The sequence below is a fragment of the Passer domesticus genome, chromosome W (genome assembly GCF_036417665.1).
Source record: "Passer domesticus isolate bPasDom1 chromosome W, bPasDom1.hap1, whole genome shotgun sequence".
Taxonomy (NCBI): domain Eukaryota; kingdom Metazoa; phylum Chordata; class Aves; order Passeriformes; family Passeridae; genus Passer; species Passer domesticus.
In genome coordinates this window covers 17,305,364-17,327,894 of record NC_087511.1, presented here as the reverse complement: position 1 = coordinate 17,327,894, position 22,531 = coordinate 17,305,364, and the positions used below count along the sequence as shown (strand labels likewise).

The 22,531-nt window shown below is 36.9% G+C and overlaps 1 protein-coding gene across 4 annotated transcripts in view; it reads right to left on the bottom strand.

The window, feature by feature from the left end:
* The window catches only part of LOC135289153 (nipped-B-like protein), a 171,166-nt gene that overhangs the window by 123,538 nt on the left and 25,097 nt on the right, over nt 1-22,531 (bottom strand). For 3 of the 4 annotated variants that reach the window (XM_064402560.1, XM_064402562.1, XM_064402563.1), the window contains exons 2-4: nt 5,829-5,972; nt 4,022-4,187; nt 2,777-2,907 (exon numbers count right to left, since the gene is read on the bottom strand). In XM_064402560.1, coding sequence (XP_064258630.1) covers nt 2,777-2,907; nt 4,022-4,187; nt 5,829-5,892 — 361 coding nt within the window. In that variant the 5' untranslated portion in view covers nt 5,893-5,972. Of the gene's footprint in view, nt 1-2,776; nt 2,908-4,021; nt 4,188-5,828; nt 5,973-19,589; nt 19,610-22,531 lie in introns of those variants that run through there. The other variant, XM_064402561.1, reaches the window with a different exon arrangement.

The following is a 22,531-nucleotide window of genomic DNA, read 5'->3' as shown; positions in this document are numbered from 1 at the left end:
TGATTAAAAAGGTCTAAAATAAAATTAACATGTTGCCCTTGTACTGATGCTCCACAGTGATGTGACACAGTCTGTTCAGACAACCTAGTAATAGAAAACCGTCTGAAAACTAATTAAAAATCTTATCTGTATAAACCCTGTTTCAACAATGGGGCTATTATCAAAAGACATGGAATAAAGGTTTGAACACTGCTGCTACTTTACATGAAACAAAATATGCCAGCAATTTGGGGGGGGGGAGGAGGGTGGTGCATCCAGGATACAAAACAATTGTGCTTTACCTTATATAAACATGTATTCAACACATAATATTTAGGTTTCTGAAGAGGCCTTTTTTTCCTGACAAACTCCACTGAACCAAGAATTTTATTCCACATTTAATGTAATTCTTTAGCCAGGTGATCTTTCTGATCTTGCATTAGAAAAGAAGGCTGGAAGAAATGAATTTGAATTCAGTTTGTCCATACTACTGCTGGAACTGATGCTGAAGGGATCATGGTGTAGAGGCCCACCCCAGGCAGAGTAAATTGACACAGGGTCCCAGTGCCTTCTTTCCTTCTCAGTTCTGGGCATTACAAATACTGGACCACAGTACCCAGCACTGACTTTACCACATGCTGGACTCAACAGAAGGCAAAAGAACAATACTCAGAAAGAAGACAGTAAGGAAAACAGAATAGATTAATTTGAAATAGCAGAAAAGAACCTAAATTTCATTCTTATGGCTGGCAAAATGCATTACATAAGATCTCTACCAAACTCTCAAGTGCTCTACAAATCATGACTTCACAGAGATTACAAAATATGTTCAGAAAGCAGAAGAAAACCCAACCTTTGCTGCCAGAACACATCAGTATACCCTCTTTTGGCCTAGGAGATATGAATGGGATGTACTAACAGCTAACATGGCTGCCACAATTTGCTAACATCTAGCTTAAAGATCCTCCTATTTCCAGGTAAGAGTATGGCATAGAAATTAATAAATTAAAAAAAAAAATATGGCACTTCACCTAGCTTTTCCAAAAATTCATTACAGAGCCTTCTTCCTCTCAAAAAACTTTGTGTACAGCTATACTTTTCTCCTCTTCCCCCTTTCTTTCAATGTTTCCAATTTCACACTTACATTGCAATGTTTGCACTGGTACAAGTATTTAGAATTATGTAAAATAAAATTAAATATTCAAGGAAGATTTAAAGTCTGATCTCTTTTGGTTCTCTGAAAGCACTTTGTTAACTTTATTAAAATAGCATCAACTATTCTTTTATGTTTAATCGTTTTTTAATTCTGTACTAGTACCTCCAATCAAGCATAGGCAAAAGCACATTAACTAAAGATAGGTGGTTTTATTTCAATAAGGATTATTCTTAATCTATCAAATCAAGCAGCAAGTGTTTCCCCCTCTGAAGCACAGAATTAGCAAAAATTAGAAAGAAACTAACTTGCTTTATCTTCTTTCTTTCAAAAGCCTCTGCTGGAACAAATAATTTCACAAATAATGCCTCCCTTTTGCACTGGAAAATAATTATTTTACTCTACAAAACTGGTGGGAAAATCTGTGTTATCAACATTATTCTCATACTAGATCAAAAAAATCACACCACTATACCAGCTATTAAGAAAAAAATGAACTCTATCCAAACCAAAACCAGGACAAGTATATGTTTTTTTTTGTGGAACCACTATGCAAAAACTGTCAGGACAGTCACAACTCATCCAGCAGCTGGAAAAATTATACTCTGCAACAGCTACCTCCAAACCCAGAACCTGGAGACTCTTTTAATAGTTTAAATTTCAGGATATATGTATCAATGACCTACTAAATATTTAGCACTGCCTTTCACATTTTCATTAATGGAAATTTTTGCATTCTTTCAAGGAACATTATGTGTTCTGTCCTTAGCAAATTCTTTTCAAATGTTGTATTGCTTTTTACTCACTAGCCTAGGTGAATGAACTTAATAATCTAATTTTTTTTCCCCCCTGCAAAAATGCCCTAACACTTTCTATTCCCTGTGGACTCCAGTAACACTTCTATTTATATTTCTACAATGCTAGCAAAGCTTTATCCTCACGTTGTGAAAACTCTGAAAACCCCCCTACTCATTTCATGGTTAAGTATTTAAAGAATATATTTCAGGTGCAAATGAAGAAGTCTCCAGATCTACAAGTAGAATCTGTCCGATAAATCTTGTGCTTGGTCTCTCCCCTTCTCCATCTTTGCTATCCAGCAGTATATCTCACTAAACCTCAGAAAATAATTAGTTATTGAAACTGTATCTGTAGGGCATGACAAATTGCTGAGAAGAGGAATTGCAAGGAGGAGATGTTACATATGGTTCATTCAACCTTATTCTTTACCTCAGGACTATCAAAAACAACCACTACAGTGATATACTTTAATTGTACAGATTTTCAATACAGAACAAGGCCTTTTTTCCACAACTTCAATTTACTAAAACAAATAAATAAACCTACCTATAAAAAAATAAAATAAAATTACTTAAAACCCAATCACTCACCCTAGAAATTAAACTTAGTAGAGAAATTCAACATTATTTTTTACAAAAACACCTAGTAGAGTATATTTCTGTGCTTATTCTAATACAATTACTCTTAGATGTCATGACACATACCTTTTTATCATTATCAAATACAAGATAAGGCATAAATATCACAGTTGTGCTCCCTACATATTTGTGGTTAGTATCAGCCCCCTAAACTTACAGAACATAAAAAAATCATTCAATCAATCAATAATCAATCAAAAATCCTTACCGCTTTGCACCCCATATCTGTTTTGCATGCTTTTCTCCCTGAAAACATTAGGATTCCTTGCTAGGACAGCCTGCAGCAAGACTGGTATATCTCCCTCTGGATCATCACTGCCAAGGTTATCTTTCAATTCTCTGGAATTGTGGAAGTAAGCAAATAAAGAGGCAAATGCATTTTCAAATTATAAGAAACCATTAGTCAAGTAAAAAAACCCAAACAACCACAACCAATCAAAACCAAACCAAACGACAGCATTTTACTGTTAAAATACAGAAAAAAACCCCACCAAATCTGCACTGCACCACTGTTCTCTAAATCTACTTTTTTCTTCTCATGCTAAAGGAATGGTAGAAAAGGTATTCCTACTAGTCTTCAAAATTATTTTCTGTTAATAAGCACTTATATATACATGGCTGTCAGTTTCACACTATTATAATGCTTCTTATGTTAATTTCTGTATTGTGGTCTTCTCCATAAAAGAAGAATGGTTTGTCATAACATCCAGAAAGTACTACTGTAGAAGTGAAAATAAGATAAGCATAAATGCTTAACATTTACATTGCAGCCCAACACTTTGAAAATCTTTTATTTTAGAAGGGGAAATTGGAATATCTTTGACATCACAGGATTCCCTTTGAACCTTCAAAAATTTTCTGTAAATGAATCCGTATTTTCACTTTTTCTTTGCGTTGATGACTTTGAAGAACTACTTTCACTTGATCAAAATAACAGATTGAAATACGTAGGAAAAAGACAGGGCTGTACACATAAGACAATTTAAAGAACACCGGTGAAAAATGAAAAAAACAAAATATTTGCTGGTTCAATTCTTAAATATGTTAAGTTCAATATATAATCAGAACTGACATAGATCTTGCATGGGTGTCTCAAAAAAGTATCTTTTTTGTGTAATACTGGGTATAACATTTGTCAGTGCACATAACTAACACAAGTGGAACACAAATGACTTTTGCACAATCAGTACCACAAAGTTTGCACTCCTAACTAGCAAGAATAGAACAAGCAGCATACCTATTAAAAAAATAGTTATGCATAAGGGCTGTCAGACAATTACTAGCATTCCATCAGAAACAATTGATTCTTATACTGCAGTAATCTGCTAAGCTAGCCTAATAGAAAACCTGCACCTTCTAATTTTCAGATACTAACACCCTTCTCAATTCAGTTCAGTTTAATTTAAAGTAATAAGGATGGTGATCTGATATAGTTGAAGTTCAAAATACATACATGTGATCTGTTGACACCTGATTGAGACTGTGGATGAGCTGTGAAACCAAGTTTTCATCCCTGCAAGCCAGAAGGCAGTTCACCTCTTCAGCTATCCGTCCATTGAAAAGCAGGCTTTTTGTTGTGGTAGCAGGTAAAGGTGATGGAAGAGGCAGCTGGTTCAAAACTGTTATCAGAAAACAGAAAGGAGTTCACAATTATTTCATGAAACACAAGCATACAAAGATGGACACCTTCTTACTCCCTCATGTGATTAAAGAAGAAAATTTGACAACTACATTACTTGCATTAATTACCTTGAATGTGACTTGAAACTTGGAAAAATTAGCAAGATCGGCAAAACATTTATTAAAACAGCTAGTTAATTGAGCCTACTCTACTGCCTCTACTCATCAAGTCCTCCGTGTTTTTAGGGCAACAGGACTTGTCAATTCCAGTACCTTCTTTCTACACAGAGAGAAATAAGGTGAAGCAGTGACATGCCTTTCTCTTTCACGCACTCCTGACTTTCTGAACATCAGAGAAATACGACAGAGAAGGAAGCAAACACACCTAACACAAGGGCTAATCCCACCAAAGGTAATCAGTGTTTTAAGAAACTCTTGCACTGGAAGTCTGGCCAGTGACTTCTACTAGGTAAGTATTTTGACTTGAGAACCATACCTGCAAATAATTAGTGCCGGAAAATTATCCATAGCCCAGAAACTTATGATTTGCATTCTGATGGACCATTATTATACACACATAATGGTACATATATACACATAAGCAGCATCTTCCAGTTCAATAATTCAGAATATCAGAAAGACATGAAGTGTTTTTCCCCCCCCATTGAATGTATTTGCTTTTTTTTACTATAGGCAGTTAAATTCAATTGCTGGGTATATACTTTCAGTGTCTCTTGAAAAGTCTTCAAATTTCAACAGCATAGTAATAAAACAAGAGCTCAGAATAAGCACTTGGATCACTGAGTCCAGTTATCCTCAGACAGACAACTGTGCTATAAACTCTTGCTTACACTTTATTTAAAAAAAATGCATCTTTGTCCCGATTTCTCTTATTGAAATGGCTGTTGTAGGACTTCATTATAGTAATAATAAATCTCCTCTAAGTTTCCACTAGAAATTTATTTTTGGTCAGATTATAACCATTTGGTTTTGTGCCAGCATCAGCTTTTAATTTAAATAGTTATTTTTCTTTCCTTGCATTTTGTCTTCCTGACATATTTAAAGACAGTACACACACCTCATCTACTCACAGCCAAGAAACAAGCCTCACAGGTTCAGCTGCTTATTTCCATTCTAGCAGCCACTCTTTGCACTTCTTAATTAGAGCAACTTTTTTGTACTTTGTCCAAAACTAAGGAACTAGGTTTCAAATATATTCAGAACATTCCACAACTCTTTATCTGAACATCAGTCTAATCATGTCTCTCTCTCTCCAGTGAAGATAATGATATGTATGTTTTAGAGAAGTATTTCATCATTTATATGTTTTTCTTTATTTGTGGGGTTCCCAGATATGTTACCAAATGATATTCCAAACTACGAATTCCTATATTTTTTTGTTTTGGGTTTACTTAAAGGTGCTTTTTTTAACCTACATGTTTCAATTAGCATATTTTGTTTGAACATATTTTTTAAATTCTAGCAAGGACAAGAAATGTTTGATACCAAATCTGATTTTGAACAGATTTACTTTTAAGAACTTTAAAAATAAAACTATTTTTAGTATTTTGTAAATGGGGGTATATTAAGCGAAGAGGTAGAAGGGAACATAGCAAAGACAAAAAAAAAAGAGTACTTACGATCTGTAAGACTAGCAATCCCTGCAAGAGTAGTGATGGGAACATGAGGCATATCCCCATTCATCCTGAAGTTCTGGGATGGTAGCGACTACACAGATATTTTAGTTCAGGTGCCAGCTATCATTACTTCCCATCTCCCAAGCACTAAAAAACCAAAAAAAAAACCAAAACAAATCACAAAAAAAAACACACACAAAAAAAAAAAAACACAAAACCAAATTAAAACTCTCAGTTTACTTAAAATAATTTTAAATTCAATAACATAAATGAAACATAGACTATAATCTCAAATGCATAGTAAGCAAATTTTGTCAAAAGTGGGTGGAACAATGTAGAATTTAAATATCAAATAGCATTAAGCAATCAAAAGGCAAGCTTCTGGGTTTCAGAAGTAGAGTCCTTCACCAAAAAAGATGCAACATAGGCAATCAAAAGACAATTTGCTCAGGTTATACAATACCAATGCAAAAATTGGCAACAAAACTTTTTTTGGCTCATAATGCAGTGGACGGCACTTAATCCATAATAAGTTTAAGCAATTAGCTACTATATTCACTTCCCAGTTTTGAAGGAGACATTTTTCATATAAGAAGTTAGCAAAAACAAAAGGAATAACTTACAGGTGCAAATGTCAAACAGTAAGCAAAGTGACAAATACAAAATCTTAGTATATTTTTGTCATGGTTTAACCCCAACCAGCATTTAAGTGCCATTCAGCTGCTCATTCCCACCAGTCACCCACCCCAGGTGGGATGGGGAAGAGAATCAGAAAAAGGCAAAAACCCATGGGATAAGAACAGTTTAATAATTTAAATAAAGTAAAATATACTACTATTGCTGCTAATGAAAAGGGAGATAAAAAAAGAGAGAGGAATAAAACCCAAGAGAAACAAGTGACACGCAATACAGTTGCTCACAACCCACTGACCAATGCCCAGCCCATTCCCAAGCGGTGATCGGCCTCTCCCGGCCAACTCCCCCAGTTTATATATTGGGCACAATGTTCTATGGTATGGAATATCCCTTTGGCCAGTTCAGGTCAGCTGTCCCGGCCATGGTCCCTACCAGCTTCTTGTGCAGCTCCTCCCTGGCAGAGCCTGAGACACTGAAAAGCCCTTGACTCAGGGTAAGCAGTGCTCAGCAACAACCAAAACATCAGTGTGTTATCAGCATTATTCTGTACTGAATCCAAAACACAGTGCTATACCAGCTAGTGAAAAGAAATAAACTCTGTTCCAGCTGAAACCAGGACAATTTAAAAAACAGTAGTATTTCAAAATTTATCTGAAAATATCTCTTTAATATTAAACGCACTCTGATCAAACTATTACCAGGTACTGTTTCACCCCCTCCGTAGAAAGAAAAGGTTTAGTCACCACTGAACTAGTTTATTTCCTATAAAACAGCATAGTTTATATTCAACTACTGAAAAGGAATTTGTTCATCTAGTTTTTACTCACTATAAAGATCCTAATTGTAAGGAAGTCCACATTATTTAAAACAAAAGAACAAAAAAAATCCAACCACCATCAACCCCCTCAAAAAAAGATCATCACAAGAATTTGAACTGTGTTTCCAAAAGAACAAAAATTTACAAATACCATACATTACAATCCACTATTGTTATACTAATGAAATGAAAATAATTGAGCATATCTTCTGAAGACAAAATAAATTAAAGGAACTTGTTCTATGTACATTTACCTATAATAGACAGGCTCCCATGTTAATTTATGAATTAGTAAGACTACTTCTGTCAGCATTTTTGTTGTTTACTTAAGATTCTGAAATAGTGATTTGTTTATACTTACTTTACAAGTCAACAGTTTTGCAAATTACATATACAATACATATAAACCAAAATATCAATGGCATTTCCTTAATAATCTTTATCTCATTCTTTTTTATGCCACACCAATGACAATATATAATACCACTGCTAATACATATGTACAGATTCCAAGCAAAACAAAGAATAATATTCTAAATATTTTTCCTGCACAAAGTTTTCATGAACCAGTGAAGTTAACTTTTCAGTGTTTCCCTATCTACACACAACTAAATTATTTTGGGTGGGAGTGGGGGTGGTGTGGTGTGACAAGGGACAACACAACCAATACACAAAAAACTGCCACCCAACACTGAGTTAACTTCCTTTGCTGAACCTGCCACAGGCTCATTCCCACCACTAAATTACTTTTGCTTGTTAAAAAAATACATTACAGGTGCAGAAATCTAGTTAAGGAAACTGCTGCAGATAGATATATGCTGTGTGGGTTGCTGTGTTTGGGGTTTTTTTTATCCAGGAGACAACAACCTTCAAACACACGGAGCAGTTTCAAATGCTACTTGATACTGAAGCTTCTTTACCTGAAATGAATACCAATATACAAAGAATTTCAGTTGTTTCTTAGTTCCATAAATAAGCAATTCTTAAAGAAAAAAAAAAGGGGACCTAACTTTTATCACAATGAATCTGTAACAGCAAACCCACAAGAGCTAACAAGACTTTTAGAGCTTAAGTTTTCATTTAAAGGTAAGAAGTTAAAGAACACCTTTCACACATAAGTTGTACGTACAAGAGACCATGTCCGATGAGCTCTCCCCTCTCCTAATTTAAACTGCATCAAAACTGATTAAGGTCACATAACTATTCAGTATTAATTGGAAATCCCATATGTAACACAAAGACAAGGGGGGGGGAATTTGTTTCCCTTCCTGTTCACCTTGGAAAGCTTTAAACATCAGAGACAGTCACTAATAATGCAAGTTCTTTCCTGGTATTACTGCTACAGTAATTATACAGATATTGAATGGAAAAAAAAATCCCTCCAAAAGTAGACAAATTAGATACCTTCTCCACAGATACATAAGAAACATGAACTGGTAAGATAAGATCCAGATCCAAGAGTGGAACAAGTGCAGACAGCTAGCTAGGATGGTCAGGGAAAGACTAAGTTTTCCAAGAGGAGAGTAGAAGGGGCTGCTTTGTTTAGCTAACAAAACAAAAGTCAGGAGGGGATGTGGTTGCTATGGCTAGGGCAAAGAAGGTTACAAAGGAAGAATGCTCAAAATATTGAGCAGTTAGGGAAGAAAACTGACAGCCCAAGACATGTTATTTCACACAAAATATCAAAATATCATGCAAAAATTAAGGGCTTGACAAGTCAGACAAATCAAAACAAACAAGTTTTGATGTGTTTTGGTTTTTCATTCCCAACTCTAACGAGTCATTTATCAATATTTAGAAACTTTTGTATTATCAACTTTGTGCAGTAGCTGCTACCAGTAGTAGTGCAGCATTTCTACCTCTAGACTGAAAAAAAACCAAAAAAATCTGTCTTGGGGATAGTTTTAATCCCACATCTATTTGGTTGGTTGGTTTTGTTTTGTGTCCGGAATGGTCACTGCCGCTCCCCCTCCCCCCCCCCCCCCCCCTCGGCTCCGGGAGTATCGTGATGGGTGAGAGGCAACCTGGAATCTTGCGAGGGTTGGGGACCAGGGGCTGCTGCTTCCTTCCGGTGGGGTGATAGTCTCGGCAGCAACGCGGCATGGTGCCTCTGACTGGATATCCTGTTGCCCGATGGTTTTTGCACGTTTCTTTTTTTTTCCCCTTTTCTTTCGGCACTGTGACTGGGGCTTGCCAGCTTGCTTCTCTGCTCCTCTGCTTGCTTGGGAGCCCAGAGGCAGTGCATGCTACACCGAGAGGCCTCCCCGCCGGGCTGGCCCGACCCCGGGACCAGCCATCACTAGTGAGCTGTCCAAGGGAGTGATCCCCCACCCAACCCCGCTGTTTTCTGCCGTTGTTTCAGGGCTTTTTGCTATACTTTAACCTGACACGCTGTGCCTGCCCAGACACCCCACGGCTTCTGACATGGCTCTGGAGTCTTTGTTACACTTTGTTTGCCACCCCGGGTGTGCTCGCCTCTGCTGTTCCAGCGTGCTGCAGTCCATTCAGCTTCCCGAATGGCACTTAGACCGGCTGCTTCTTGTGAGTTTGCAAAGGAAAGCCCCTTCTCTCTCTTTCCCACCAGCTGAGCTGCCATTAACCATATAGAAAGGCGGTTGAGCTCACGCCACAGCACCCCCTTGCAGCCGCGGGGGAACATCGCACCTGCCCTGCCTGGCCAGGAGCCAACAGCGCCCCTGCCGGCTGTGACCATAACTAAACCAAAAGGGAAAGTGCTTGATAGCCAAGAAAGCTGTTATCGGGACTTTTTTTTGTTTATTGTTGTTGCCGTTGTTGTTGTTTCTCTTGTTATACATATACATACTAGTAAAGAACTGTTATTCCTTCTCCCATATCTTTGCCTGAAAGCCCCGTAATTTCAAAGTTATAGTAATTTGGAGACAAGGGAGTCATATTTTCCATTCCAAGGGAGGTTTCTGCTGTCCTTGGCAGACACCTGTCCTTTAAACCAGGACATCTTAATATTAACTGAATTAAGGAAATAAAAAAACTGTTGCACTGAAAACGCTTTTAAACAATGCATCATTGTTGCAGTTCAAAGAGAGAAGTAGAACCCCAATTTACATATATGCAAAGATAACTTGCATATTCAGTATATACATATACTCCTGCTGCTTTATAAGAAAAAACAGATATTCTAAAAGACATTCCAGGGAGGAGGAAACTACAGTGCACAAAGGAAGTGATACAAAGAACCCCTATGAGAAAGAGAAACAGTGAAAGGGCAGCAGATACTGAGAATAATGTATTAAAAATTATCATCATAACATAATATACAATAAAAAAAAAGTGAAACCAAGATAGCAAGGACAGTAATATTGAAAAAGTTTATGCTACAGGTAATAACTACACATTTAAAGCACTACTTCTGTATGTTATCTTCTTCCCTTTTTGTTGTCAATTATAGATATTCTCATTTACTGCAAACTAACATTCCAAAGAAAATTCCTACTGAAATGTTAAATTTTAAATGTTGTTCATAGGTTGGGGTTTTCTAAAGTGTATTGTGGTTTAACCCAGCTAAGCACCATGAAGCCATACCGTTACTCCCCCTTCCCCAGTGGGATGGGGGAGAGAATCTGAAAAAAGGTAAAATGCATGGGTTGAGATAAAGGGTATTGGGTCTGGCTAAACTGGAGTTGTGCTTTGCATTGGTAACTAGAAAGGTGTTGAGAACACACCAGTGTTTTGGCTGCTGCTGAGCAGCACTGGCACAGCATCAGGGCTGTCTCTCCAACATCCCCCCCCCCCCAGCTCAGATAGAAAAGCTAAAGGAAGGAATAAGGGAGGGCATTTGTTATTCCACGATGTTTGCCTTCTGAAGCAACCACATGTGCTGAAGCCCTGCTTCCTGGGAAGTGGCTGAACATCACTCACTGATGGGAAGTAGAAAATAAAATATTTTGTGCTTTTTTTCCTTTGCTTGCACACAGGACCTTTGCTGCTGCTTTAGTAAACTGCCTTATCTTGACCTACAAGGGGGTTTTTTTATCTTATTTTCTCCCCTTTCTCTTTCCTCTTGGTTGAAATACATTCTTGTCCCCTCAACAAAAATACCAGTCCTTCCATGGCTTAGCTATGTGCATTCACAAGAACATTGGAAAACAAAATAAAGGGAAAAATCTGTTTATGTGCAGTAATACACAGGCTCAGTAGTAATGGAAAGATAAGTAACCTCAGGACTCAGAAATTTAGTATTTACATTTCAGTGTTTCATTCCCCATACTCCAGAGTATTCTTTAAATCATATCTTTAGATTTAAAAAGTAACTTTGTAGTGGACTGACCTTGGCTACCTTAGATAACTAACCTAATATATTTCTGAGGAAAAAAAGATAAAATTACATTGATTAAAATTAAATTTTAAAGAACTGCTAAAATATCAAGTCTCTATAGCTTTTTTTTTCTAAAATATTGTATTAAATATAACATGTTAAAGACAGTTCTGTTTTATGTAGTTTATATTATGAAATTTTTAGTTTGGATGAAACTACTTTAAAATTTGGTTTAATTTCTTATATGTTGAATAGCATTGTACTGATATAACCACAGCATTATGCTCAAAGTTGATTTCTGCAGCTGCACAAAGTAAACCAGTACAACTCATTTATTAGCTACTTTATAATTTAGGTAAGCATTGAACTCTTCTTTTAAAACATAAAACATGCTATTATAAATTTAAGAAGCCTTGCCTCAACCAGTTTTAAGCTTCCACATTTTGGAATAAACTGCTACTCTTATTAGTTATTACATGAAGCTCTGCTAGTTATCAGTTCATAAACTGTCCTTAAAAATTTAAAACCCCCACACTTAAAGAATGAGAGAGGCAGAAAGAGAATGAATTGTTTTCCTCTCATTCAAATAAGATGTCATGATTGAGTAGATCAGACAGATTTAGGTACAAGAGGGCAAATTTCTGGTTTCTATACCAGAGCTACAGTTTGATACAATGACAGTACTTTGCTACAAGTTTCCTGAATTAAACACTTATAAAAATACTTGAAAAAATATTAAGGAAGGAGATGGGGTTGCCAAAACGTGGTCTAACACTTAAGTTACATAGAAAAAAGAAGCATACACAATCACAATATAAAGCATTTTAATTCAATCTCAGAAAAAGTCAGTATTGAAAGTGAGCAGTAATCAATCACCAATGCAGCTGCCTAAGGTTAAAATAGTAATGCAGGAAACCTGATATGAAGCTAACTTGAACAACCAAAAAGGAGGGCAGCATGTGGGGGGAGGCAGAGAGAAAGGGGGGGGGGGGGGGTATTATCAGAAATCAAGAAGACTCATTATTACTGATAAAATCCCATTAAACACATCAGCATTTATAAAACCATAAAGTTTATGGCATATACAGAATAGTTTCACCTACAATAATGGCTACAAAAAATTAAGTTTGAAAAAAGAGATACAGAAATCCCAGAAACACAAAAAATGAAATTCAGAGTACTAGTGAAATTAATATGTTTAGTTCAAAAAGTGATCAGCCAACAGACTGAATAATGCTGACAAAGCAAATGAAAAATTAAAAAGCTTGAGATAAAAATTATTTAGCATAACTTCTAAACCAGTATTAGCATAATGTTTTTTTCCTAAAGCTATTCCAATAGTAGCTGCTCAAATCACTACAGCTACTGTAAGAAAAGAAATTTTAGTGAAAACTACTGTACTAGACCAAGTGAGAGTTGCTTCTGAATATAAAGCAACCTTTAGAAAAAAATTTTAGAGCAACCAGCTTCTTCCTCTGTGGCTACTGTCACACTGATTTGGCCTCTGCTGTTCTATTTGATAACAATGACACTGATGCCTCTGCTGCCTATGTGCTAGTAGTGGCAGTGACACCACAGTAAATGGCAAGAGAGGCCACAACAAAGGTGGTGGAAGCATACAAAAAATTAGGTCTGTGGATTCAAGGAAAGATGTCCCCTAACACAGGTGTGCACCCAGTTTCTACAAGGGTAGACTAACATAAAGCATAATTGTGCTTTGTACCTGTAATAACCCTTCCCTGAGGAGGTGAGGAATTGAGACAAGCAAACAACAAACAAAACCCAACCAGACTAAGTCATGTGCAGAGAGCAGATACCTATGGGTAGTATGCAGCTTCCCTGACCTATACTACATGATTATCTAGCAGGAAATGTTTACTTTTCTTGCTACTTTGGAATCACAAAGGGTGAAAATTCATTAGAACAGTTTCCCAAAAAGAATGAACAGCATTAGCATCTTTTTCTGTTAAAGCCATTTCCTTATTGTAAGCACAGGAAGCTTTTTGATTTTAATTTTATTTTCTATAAAAATTAAAAAGCACTTATAAACAATGTTCTCCACTTTAAAATAGCATCTCAAATATTTATTTCAGGTGCCTTAGCACTAAGAACTCTTTAAAATGAGGCCATATCACATCCTTCATACACAAATCAGTTATGCATCAAGAAAAAGCCTATTCATTAAGGCAACACAACATGTATCAAAATTTTGTGGAAAATGAAATTATATTTACAAAACATTGTGATGATCACCAAGTGTACATTATTTTAGGCAAAGAGGAAAATGCAAATCTCAGAATTACTGATTTTCAAGGTAACTGCCCAATGCATCATTGAAGCTATACAAAAAAACCCCAAAAAAACTCCCACTGTTCTACGGGTAAGTGTATTTCCTGCTATTTCATTAGAGAACTAATGCAAAACAGAATCTGTTTTAGGAGCCTTACTGTTGAGAAAGCTCAGTTGTTGCCTTAAAACACGGGGATTAAATTTAAGCGAATGGAAAGAAATCTTGCACCTGGTTTCAAAATAAGATACTACTGGCTCCTTCTCATTAAAAAAGGGGTACCAGATCAAGTTCAACTGATAAGGTAGCAAAATCTAAACCAAAAATTGGTATGTTTTAAAACCTTAAGCTATATAGAATACACATTAGTTTTGCAGTTATGTTCACCAGTTCTGCAAAAGAAAGCAGCTAAAACTATCAAGGAGAATCCAGTTATTCAGGAAATTTATTACTGCTCCTTTATATCTTTTTAAACAATAAGTATCTTCTTTATGAGCCTTTCAACATCAAAGATTCTGACAATACCGAGAGCTACTGAATTATTTTTGTTCTGCAGAAGTGAACATAGAATTAAACTGTAAAATCATAACTTTGCTTGGAAGCAGTCATGATACTAAGCTTAACTGAGAAATTCAAACATAAAGGGAAAACCCCAAGCTACTTCAGCAGTTCATACATTTGTTATTTCCCATCTGTACTACATATTCCTCATGCAACTTCCATTGCAACAAAAAGTATATCTATAATTATACTCTTTTTGGTGAGCACAGCCTTTTCAATGTTTCAAGCAGCAGCTGATATTAGATACAGTCCATTGTATTCAAAAATGTATAGAAGAGCAAGAGCTATTAAAAGGGTTTGGTAGGTCAGCTCTGTCAAATGGAAAGCATTTTAGGTTGCAACATACATCTTTGTTAACAAAATAGTGATAGAGAGGAAGTAGTAACTTGAGCTTTTTTCAGATTCTTGACTGTCATTTGTTAGCTGGTAGTATCATTATCCTTTTCTAAAAGCAACTGTGTAGTTAAATTACTTACATTTTAAAGGCTTTTAATTAGGTTGGATCTTAACCAGGCTGAAAACTTAGTGACTAAACACTGGACCAAAATCTATTCAATTCAGGAGTCTTTTTCAACTTTTAATCTTGCCCTTCTGTCTTTGAACATTCTCAGGTGATTCCTAACCTTTATAAAACAAAATTGGCAAGAAATATACCTGTTGATTAAGTAGCCGATTTTGCACAAAACTTGACGTCACACCATTTTTGCCTCTTTTTTGGCTTTGAAAAACAATTAAAACACCTCTAAACTTCTTTAATACACACTAAGAAAACCGATGCACAACTATAACATTTCTTTGAAGATCTGCAATAAATGCCAATGGAAAATTCTGTATTTCTGAATATCTCCAATGATGGAAATTCACTGAGACTTTATTTCTCTTTAAATCAAATCAGTATTTCCCTTACTGCACATGGCAACTGTAGCGTCTTTTGTTTTGCACTACTGTATTTGTGGGGTGCTCTCGTGGCAGGAAGGAATGATGAATATGACTCCATGTTCTCAGAAGGCTAATTTATTATTTTATGATACTATATTATATTAAAGAATACTAAACTATACTATACTAAAGAATACAGAAAGGATAGTTACAGAATGCTAAAAAGATAATAATGAAACTCGTGACTCTTTCCAGAGTCTCGACACAGCTTGGCCATTGAGTCAAAACAATTCACAGCAGAAACCCAATGAAGCAACCATCGGTTGGTAAACAATCTCCGAACACATTCCAAAGGAGCCAAACAGAGGAGAAGCAAATCAGATAATTATTGTTTTCCTTTTTCTCAGGGGCTTCCCAGGAGAAAAATCCTGGGCAAAGGGACTTTTCAGAGAATATGAATGTGACATCGCACCTCAGACAGCTTGTCTTCATCCTCTGTATAAACACTCATTAGCTAGTTAAAAGCAACATCTCAAGCCCTCTTAGCTTTTTTTTCACCAAGGTAAACAAACCCAGCTACCTCAGATTCTTCCTCTACATTTCATGCTCCAGCCCCCTAACCATCTTGGTGTCCCTCTGTCACAGTCCCTCCAGTTTGTCAGCATCCTTTTTTTTTTTTTTTAACTGATCATGTCATTTACATTCTGGTTTCAGACCATTTTTGTCCTCACAGGCTACAGCATACTTCATTGTTACAATTGTCTTCTCAGCATTTTGAGTCCATTTTTTCATATTTTCCCTTCAACCAACTTCCATTTCTACCCCACTATCTTACAGCTTTAAGACCTGGCATAGCTTTTTCCCCACCTGATGCTACATATCACTTACACACTGTCTCACAACATGCACATTCCACCTCCTCCATGCCATCAATAAAGCCAGTTCCCTCTGTGATTAGCCCCCTTCACACTAACAGCCAAAAGCTTTGTTCTGTCTTCTGTATACAAAGTACATTTCCAAGATTTACCACAAGTCCTTTGCATCCTTGTTGGGGTTTAAGAATGGCACTCCAAAACTACAAGCCACTCATCCCCCTGCCCCTCCAGTGAGAGAGACAAAAGGCAGAAATTATAGGTTGAGATAAGAACAATTTACTGGAAACAGAAATGAGATAAGAAACAAACTGTAACAGAAACAATATTAATAACAAAAGTATACAAAAAGAGGGTGATTTACATCCAAAAAATTCTCACCCAGACCAAACCCATGAAGTGGGCCCTAAGACAATAAACAAAACGGCAAAGAGACCCTCTGCACCCATACTTTTTCTCCCAAGCAGCAGCCACACACCCTTCTTGTAAGTAAGAATTCCTTACTTCTGCCTCCCAGTGATGATCTGAGTGGTATAAAATAACAACCTAGACATGCCTACATGGCTCCAGGCTTTGCCCCCTCACAGCTACTGTGAAAAATTAACTCCGTCCTGGCAAAAAATCAGGACAATCCTCCACCCTGAAATCTCTTGTGAACAATATTCTCTTTGAAAAGCATGGAACACTTGTTGATTGTTATATACAAGGTACAACTTGTATACCCTACTTATATAAACTTGTAAACATAACTATACTTACCTACTTCATATATCCACAAATTATCCCATCTTTCCTGAGACTGAAAGGTTATTGCAACTTTCGGTTTAAAAGGCAGTTACACAGCTGAAGTAATGAGCTACTCTCTCATTATTTTTGAGAACTGCTAAATTCAGAAATTGATTTTATTATTTTCCTGATGAATTGCTGAATGAGTTTTAATTTAGCTTGGTACAAGAACTGTGGTCATCAAGATTTTCTCTATCCATATATTGTCAATATTCTAGCTTAGGGCTGCTCTTCAGGCTACTGTGCATCAGGTAAGCTAAGGTAACTGCATGTGACTTCCTGAAGCTTTGCAACTGAAAAACAGTAAAAGTAAAAATATACCTCTGTCAATATTCAAAATGATTATGCTATCACACATTGACAATGGAAGTTTAGCACTAGAAAACATCTGCTTTATATATCAGCAAGCTTTCCATTTCATTTACTTTATGCTGCCCCCCTCGAGGAAGCTGTGGACAGGATGAGGTCTCCCCTCAGTCTCTTCCAGGCTGAACAAACCAAGTGACCTCAGCTGTGACTTGTAAACCTTGCCCTCAAGGCCCTTCACCATCTTGGTCACCCTCCTTTGAATGCTCTCTAATGGCTTTATATCTTTTTTATATTGTGGCACCCAGAACTGCCCCCAGGACTTGAGGTGAGGCCACCTTAGTGCAGAGCAGAGTGGGACAATCCCCTCCCCCTTGACCTGCTGGTGATGCTGTGCCTGATGCACCCCAGGACACGGTTGGCCCTCCTGGCTGCCAGGGAACACTGCTTACTCATATTCAACTTGTCATCGACCAGGACTCCCAGGTCCTTTTTCATGGTGCTGCTCTCCAGCTTCTTGTTACCCAAGTCTGTCCATACACCTGGGGTTGCCCCATCCCAGGTGCAGAATCCAGCACTTGCCCTTGTTAAACTTCATATGGTTGGTGGTTGCCCAGCCCTCTAGACTATCTAGATTGCTCTGTAAGGCCTCTCTACCCTCAAGGGAGTCAACATCTCCTCCTAGTTTAGTATCAATGGAAAGCTTAACATACATTCAACTCCTGCATCCAGATAATTTATAAAAACATTAAAGACCACTGGCCCGGAAATATGTATTTCATATTGTAAGTTTGGATTTCATAAGAGACACGGGAGTCTGAATCACCTCACTGTTATTTTAATTTAGACCATTCACAACATAAATTAATTGAAATTTTCTAATATATTGTGTACATAAACAGAAAAGTGGGAGAAAATGTTGTATGATCAGTTGACAAAAGTTAGTCCCAAGACTTCCTCTAAATTAATGCATCAAGAAATAGGAAGAGCAAACAGAAAGTAATATAAAAAACAATAAATGCAGGATAACCCGAGAGTCAGAGATGCTGAGTGAAAGTGATAGCACTACAGGTGCTGACATAAAGCACAAGAAAAATTTGAAGTAACAGCTGAACTGTTTGAGTGGCTTACTGACACTGATACCTATGGTTTTCACACCACTCTGATTTGTTATTCATTTCAATGAGAAAGGATAATATAGTAAATAAATAGGAGGGTTAGAAGGACATGACTTAATCTTATTATGAAAGGGGGTATTCAGAAGAAATCTATATATTAAATTTCTCATGCAAGTAAGGGTTGGATTGAGAAACAGGAAAAAGCACCAATCATTTCTTTATCTCCCTTTGCTGCTTCCTGTGCATTTGCAACTGCTAAAGCAAGAACAAATATGCCTCCTTTCCTACTACTGTTGCTACTGCCAACTGTTCAAAAATAGTATTTTGCAAAAAACTTTCCTCAAATTCACATATTCTGTCTTACTGTTTTCCTTTTCTCTCAGTTCTATTCATTGGACAAGTTTCTTTCTATACTGCCCCCACTGCTTCATGCAAAGATTAAGAAAAATCTAGGATTAATCCTGCTCCTGCTCTCTCAGGACAAGAGGGCAATACTCTGGTTTACTCAACATAAGTATTAGTAGAAACAGTGGAGACAAAGTGATGAAATCTTTGAGAGCACACATGTGCTAAACTCTACTGTCTAGCCTGCTAGTATTTCCAAATTCTTAAATATTATACAGTAATAATTTAAATTTGAGATGTGTACCTGACTTCAGATATACATGGGCAAATAGTTACACAGAAAAAAAAAAGAAGGGGAAAAAAAAGAGATGGGGAAAAATCATGGGAACTTGATCATCAGCGATGAAAATCATTTGCTTATGAAAGGCATCTCATCTCCAAGTACTATAGAGACTATTTGGAATCTAAAATAGATTTTTTTTTTGTTTCACCTGTTGCTACCATCTTATCAAGAGTTTGTCTACATTGGAAAATTGGTCACTTCAAACACATCCAATTTTTCAGTCCACTGTTAAAAACCCTACTAGTCCCATGTACCAGAAAAAAGCCTTCAGCTATTATAGCCCAATCCTAAGGATACCCATACCTCTAGCAGGATAATTTTATAATGACAAGCATCAATATGCCAAAAATCACATGCAACAACAACGTAAAATAAGCTGAATTTTAAATAAAACCATAAATTTAAATAAAACCATATACGATATCCACTTTAAAATAAAGATATACAGTTAATATAACATCCACTAATCAAACTGACTTAAGAATTTTAACACATTGTTGTGCAGTCCACAAAACCTTACCTTACACCTTCTGCAATACAGCAGCATAACACTGGCAAGCTCTGGCTTTTTTCCCTGGAAATACTGCAGGAAAAAAACATCTAAGACTTAAACAAGTTACTAATATTTCTCTTTTTATACTGTATACAAAACACCCCTGTTAGTCTCTGGAGAACCAAACTCCAGCTGATGTTTCACTTGCCATCAAACCCATACCAGTTCATTGAAAGTTTTGGTCTACTGAATAAACTGACTGAAAAAAAAAAACCACCTCACTAACTGACCTCTAAAATATCTGTATATATGTAGATGGTTAACCCATTATCTAACACTGTGTAGACAGCACTCATGAATAAATAGCATACTTCTAATTGAATCCTCACTGTCCAATGAAAATGGATCATTTTGTACAGGCTCCTATTTCAGATATTAAGGGCAAGCTCTTCTCTAACTTGTATTCTATTTAGTGAACATCCTGACCTCCTAATCCAAATTACACATACATGCCTTCAAACAGTAAGGGCCTCTGGGTAAAACTTCAGGAATACTTGGGCAATGCCTTCTACACTGTCAGGTAATCCTCTTCAAAAAGCTTAATGACCCAAGATTATTTATGACTCATGAATAACATCACTAGTAAATACTAGAAAATAAGTAGCACTTCTATGAAGAGGGCCAGGTTTCAGTAGCAGTACTTCTCAGTAATATTTATGGGTCTTGCAGACTTGTTCACTGGCCTGTCAGGGAATAGAGAGTTGTCTTGGTTTTAGAAGGTAATAGGCAAAGACGCTCAATCAAAATGTAGACAGGGAGAAACACTTGTCCATTAAACTGCAGTAGTTGTTTCCAGCTTTTAGCAAAATGCTTGAATTCTGTGAACAAGGAATAAGGTTAATACAGTGACAGCATCCTTAAACCTCTTTTTCTTTTCCATCTTTAATTTTTTAATTACCTTTATAAATTTAACGTATGATCAAATTTCCAAAGAACAAGCATTTAAAAATTCTATCATTTCTGATGTGGTTTGGTTTTGCTGATTTTCTTCCACTCAATTACAGAGGGCTAATTTTTGAACATAACATACGCAATCTGAAAGTTACAATACAGAAATATGAAAAAAAACTTCTAATTCTTATAACTAAAGAAAGCCATAGAAGACATTACATCACCATGTCAATAAGGATAGTAAAAGGGGGTGTCCTGGTTCAGGGCAAATTTGGGAGAGAAGCCCCCAAAGGGGTTCCTCTAGAAAAGCAGATTCAATTGGGCCCTCCCCCAACCGATTTGGGAAAAATATCACCTTGGAGAAAAGTGGAAAAAACTGTTTATTAAACAATAAAACCTAAACAATATTAAACAATAAAACCTCTTGCTGCTCCAAAAGAGATGACAAGCTCAGAAAAGTCCCGTCCCTGCCTTGCAGCTTGGCTCACTCAGTCTCTTATCAGTCCCTCCAGCACTGGAAATGCTGTGGCCCAGGCCCGGCCCAGCGGGCCACAGGTGCGAGCTGCCGGTGCTCTTCTGGGTGTTCAGTCCAGAGCAGGTTTAAACAGGTCCAAGAAAAAGAAAAACCACAGTCCAGGGAACTTCTCTGCCTCAGCTAGCTAAAACTAACTAAAAGGAGAGCTCTGTCCCACTGTCTGTCCATCTGCAGACAACACAGTCCAGGAGCAGGAACGTGGAGAAGTGAGTGCAGTATCTGAAAACAAACTGCGCGCTTCTTCCTTCCCCCTTCACTCTCTGGACCAAGTCTTAAAGGTCTGGTAACAGATTTTTGGCACAACAGAACAGTCCAGTGCCTAGTCCATATGCTCCTCAAAGTCCTGCAGGATACATGCCATATTCACATCCTGCAAGTTATACACCACATCCTCAGATGCAGCAAGGTATGTCTTTAATATTTATTTTATTCTTCTATCTCATGTCAGCTTTATCTTCATGTGTGTGTTTCACAGCTCTCTAATTTCTTTGAAGGAGTCACATGCTTAATGCAAATCTTGGAGTTGCTAGGGAATTTTTTGGGTATGCTTAAGCTTTGCTTTCCTGACTGTACAGTGGTAGTATTTATTTTATTTCAAAAAATCCCAGAAGGATCATCAAGCACAACTCTTAAGTTAATGGCCCATATAGGGATTGAACCAGTGACCTTGGCGTTAATGCACACGGATTTTGCATAGTTGTCACATATACATGACAACAGAAAAAATTTTAAAACCCTAAAACTTTTTATTTGTTAGCTATGGCAATTGTTTATCTGTACTGGCAAAAACATAATTTTTTCCTGTGTAATGTAAATTTTGCTGCCAACTTATTTAACTGTACCAAACCTTTGCAGTGTAGGCTAGGCTACGTTGGCTAGAATTATCCTCAAGGTATGCAGTAACTGGCAAAGATGACCTTCAGAATTAATGAATTTCTTTGTTATTCCCTTTTCTAAAAACAATCTTGAACAACATGAACACTGTTAAGTATCTAGGCATTATCCTTTCTTGGAAGTAGAATTCTTGTTAGATTCTTTTAAATCATCTGTTCCTAAAGTTTAGCAGTGTGCTTAGAATTTATATAGCTGTCCGGTATGTAATGTTATTGTTCTGGATTAGGATAAATTTGGGAGAAAACTTCTAAAAGGGACCCCCCCAGAAAGCAAACCCACACAGCCCCTTCCCCCCACCGGTTCGGGAAGGATTCTTCGGAGAGAAGTGGAAAGAACTTGTTTATTGAACAAGCAAAACACTCCTAGCACACAAATGAACGATACCAGATGACAACACTTTCACCGATCTGAAAAGGATGACAAATTCATAAAGATTTTCCTGGGAGTGGTTGCTCTGTTGTTGCTCCCTCCAGCGCTGGGGATAGCTGCTGCAGCCACCAGATGTAAACTCTTGGTGTTTCCCAGGCCCCAGTCCAGAGCAGGTTTGAATGATTCCAAAAAGGGAAGGGAAAAAACAGTCCAGGGAAAA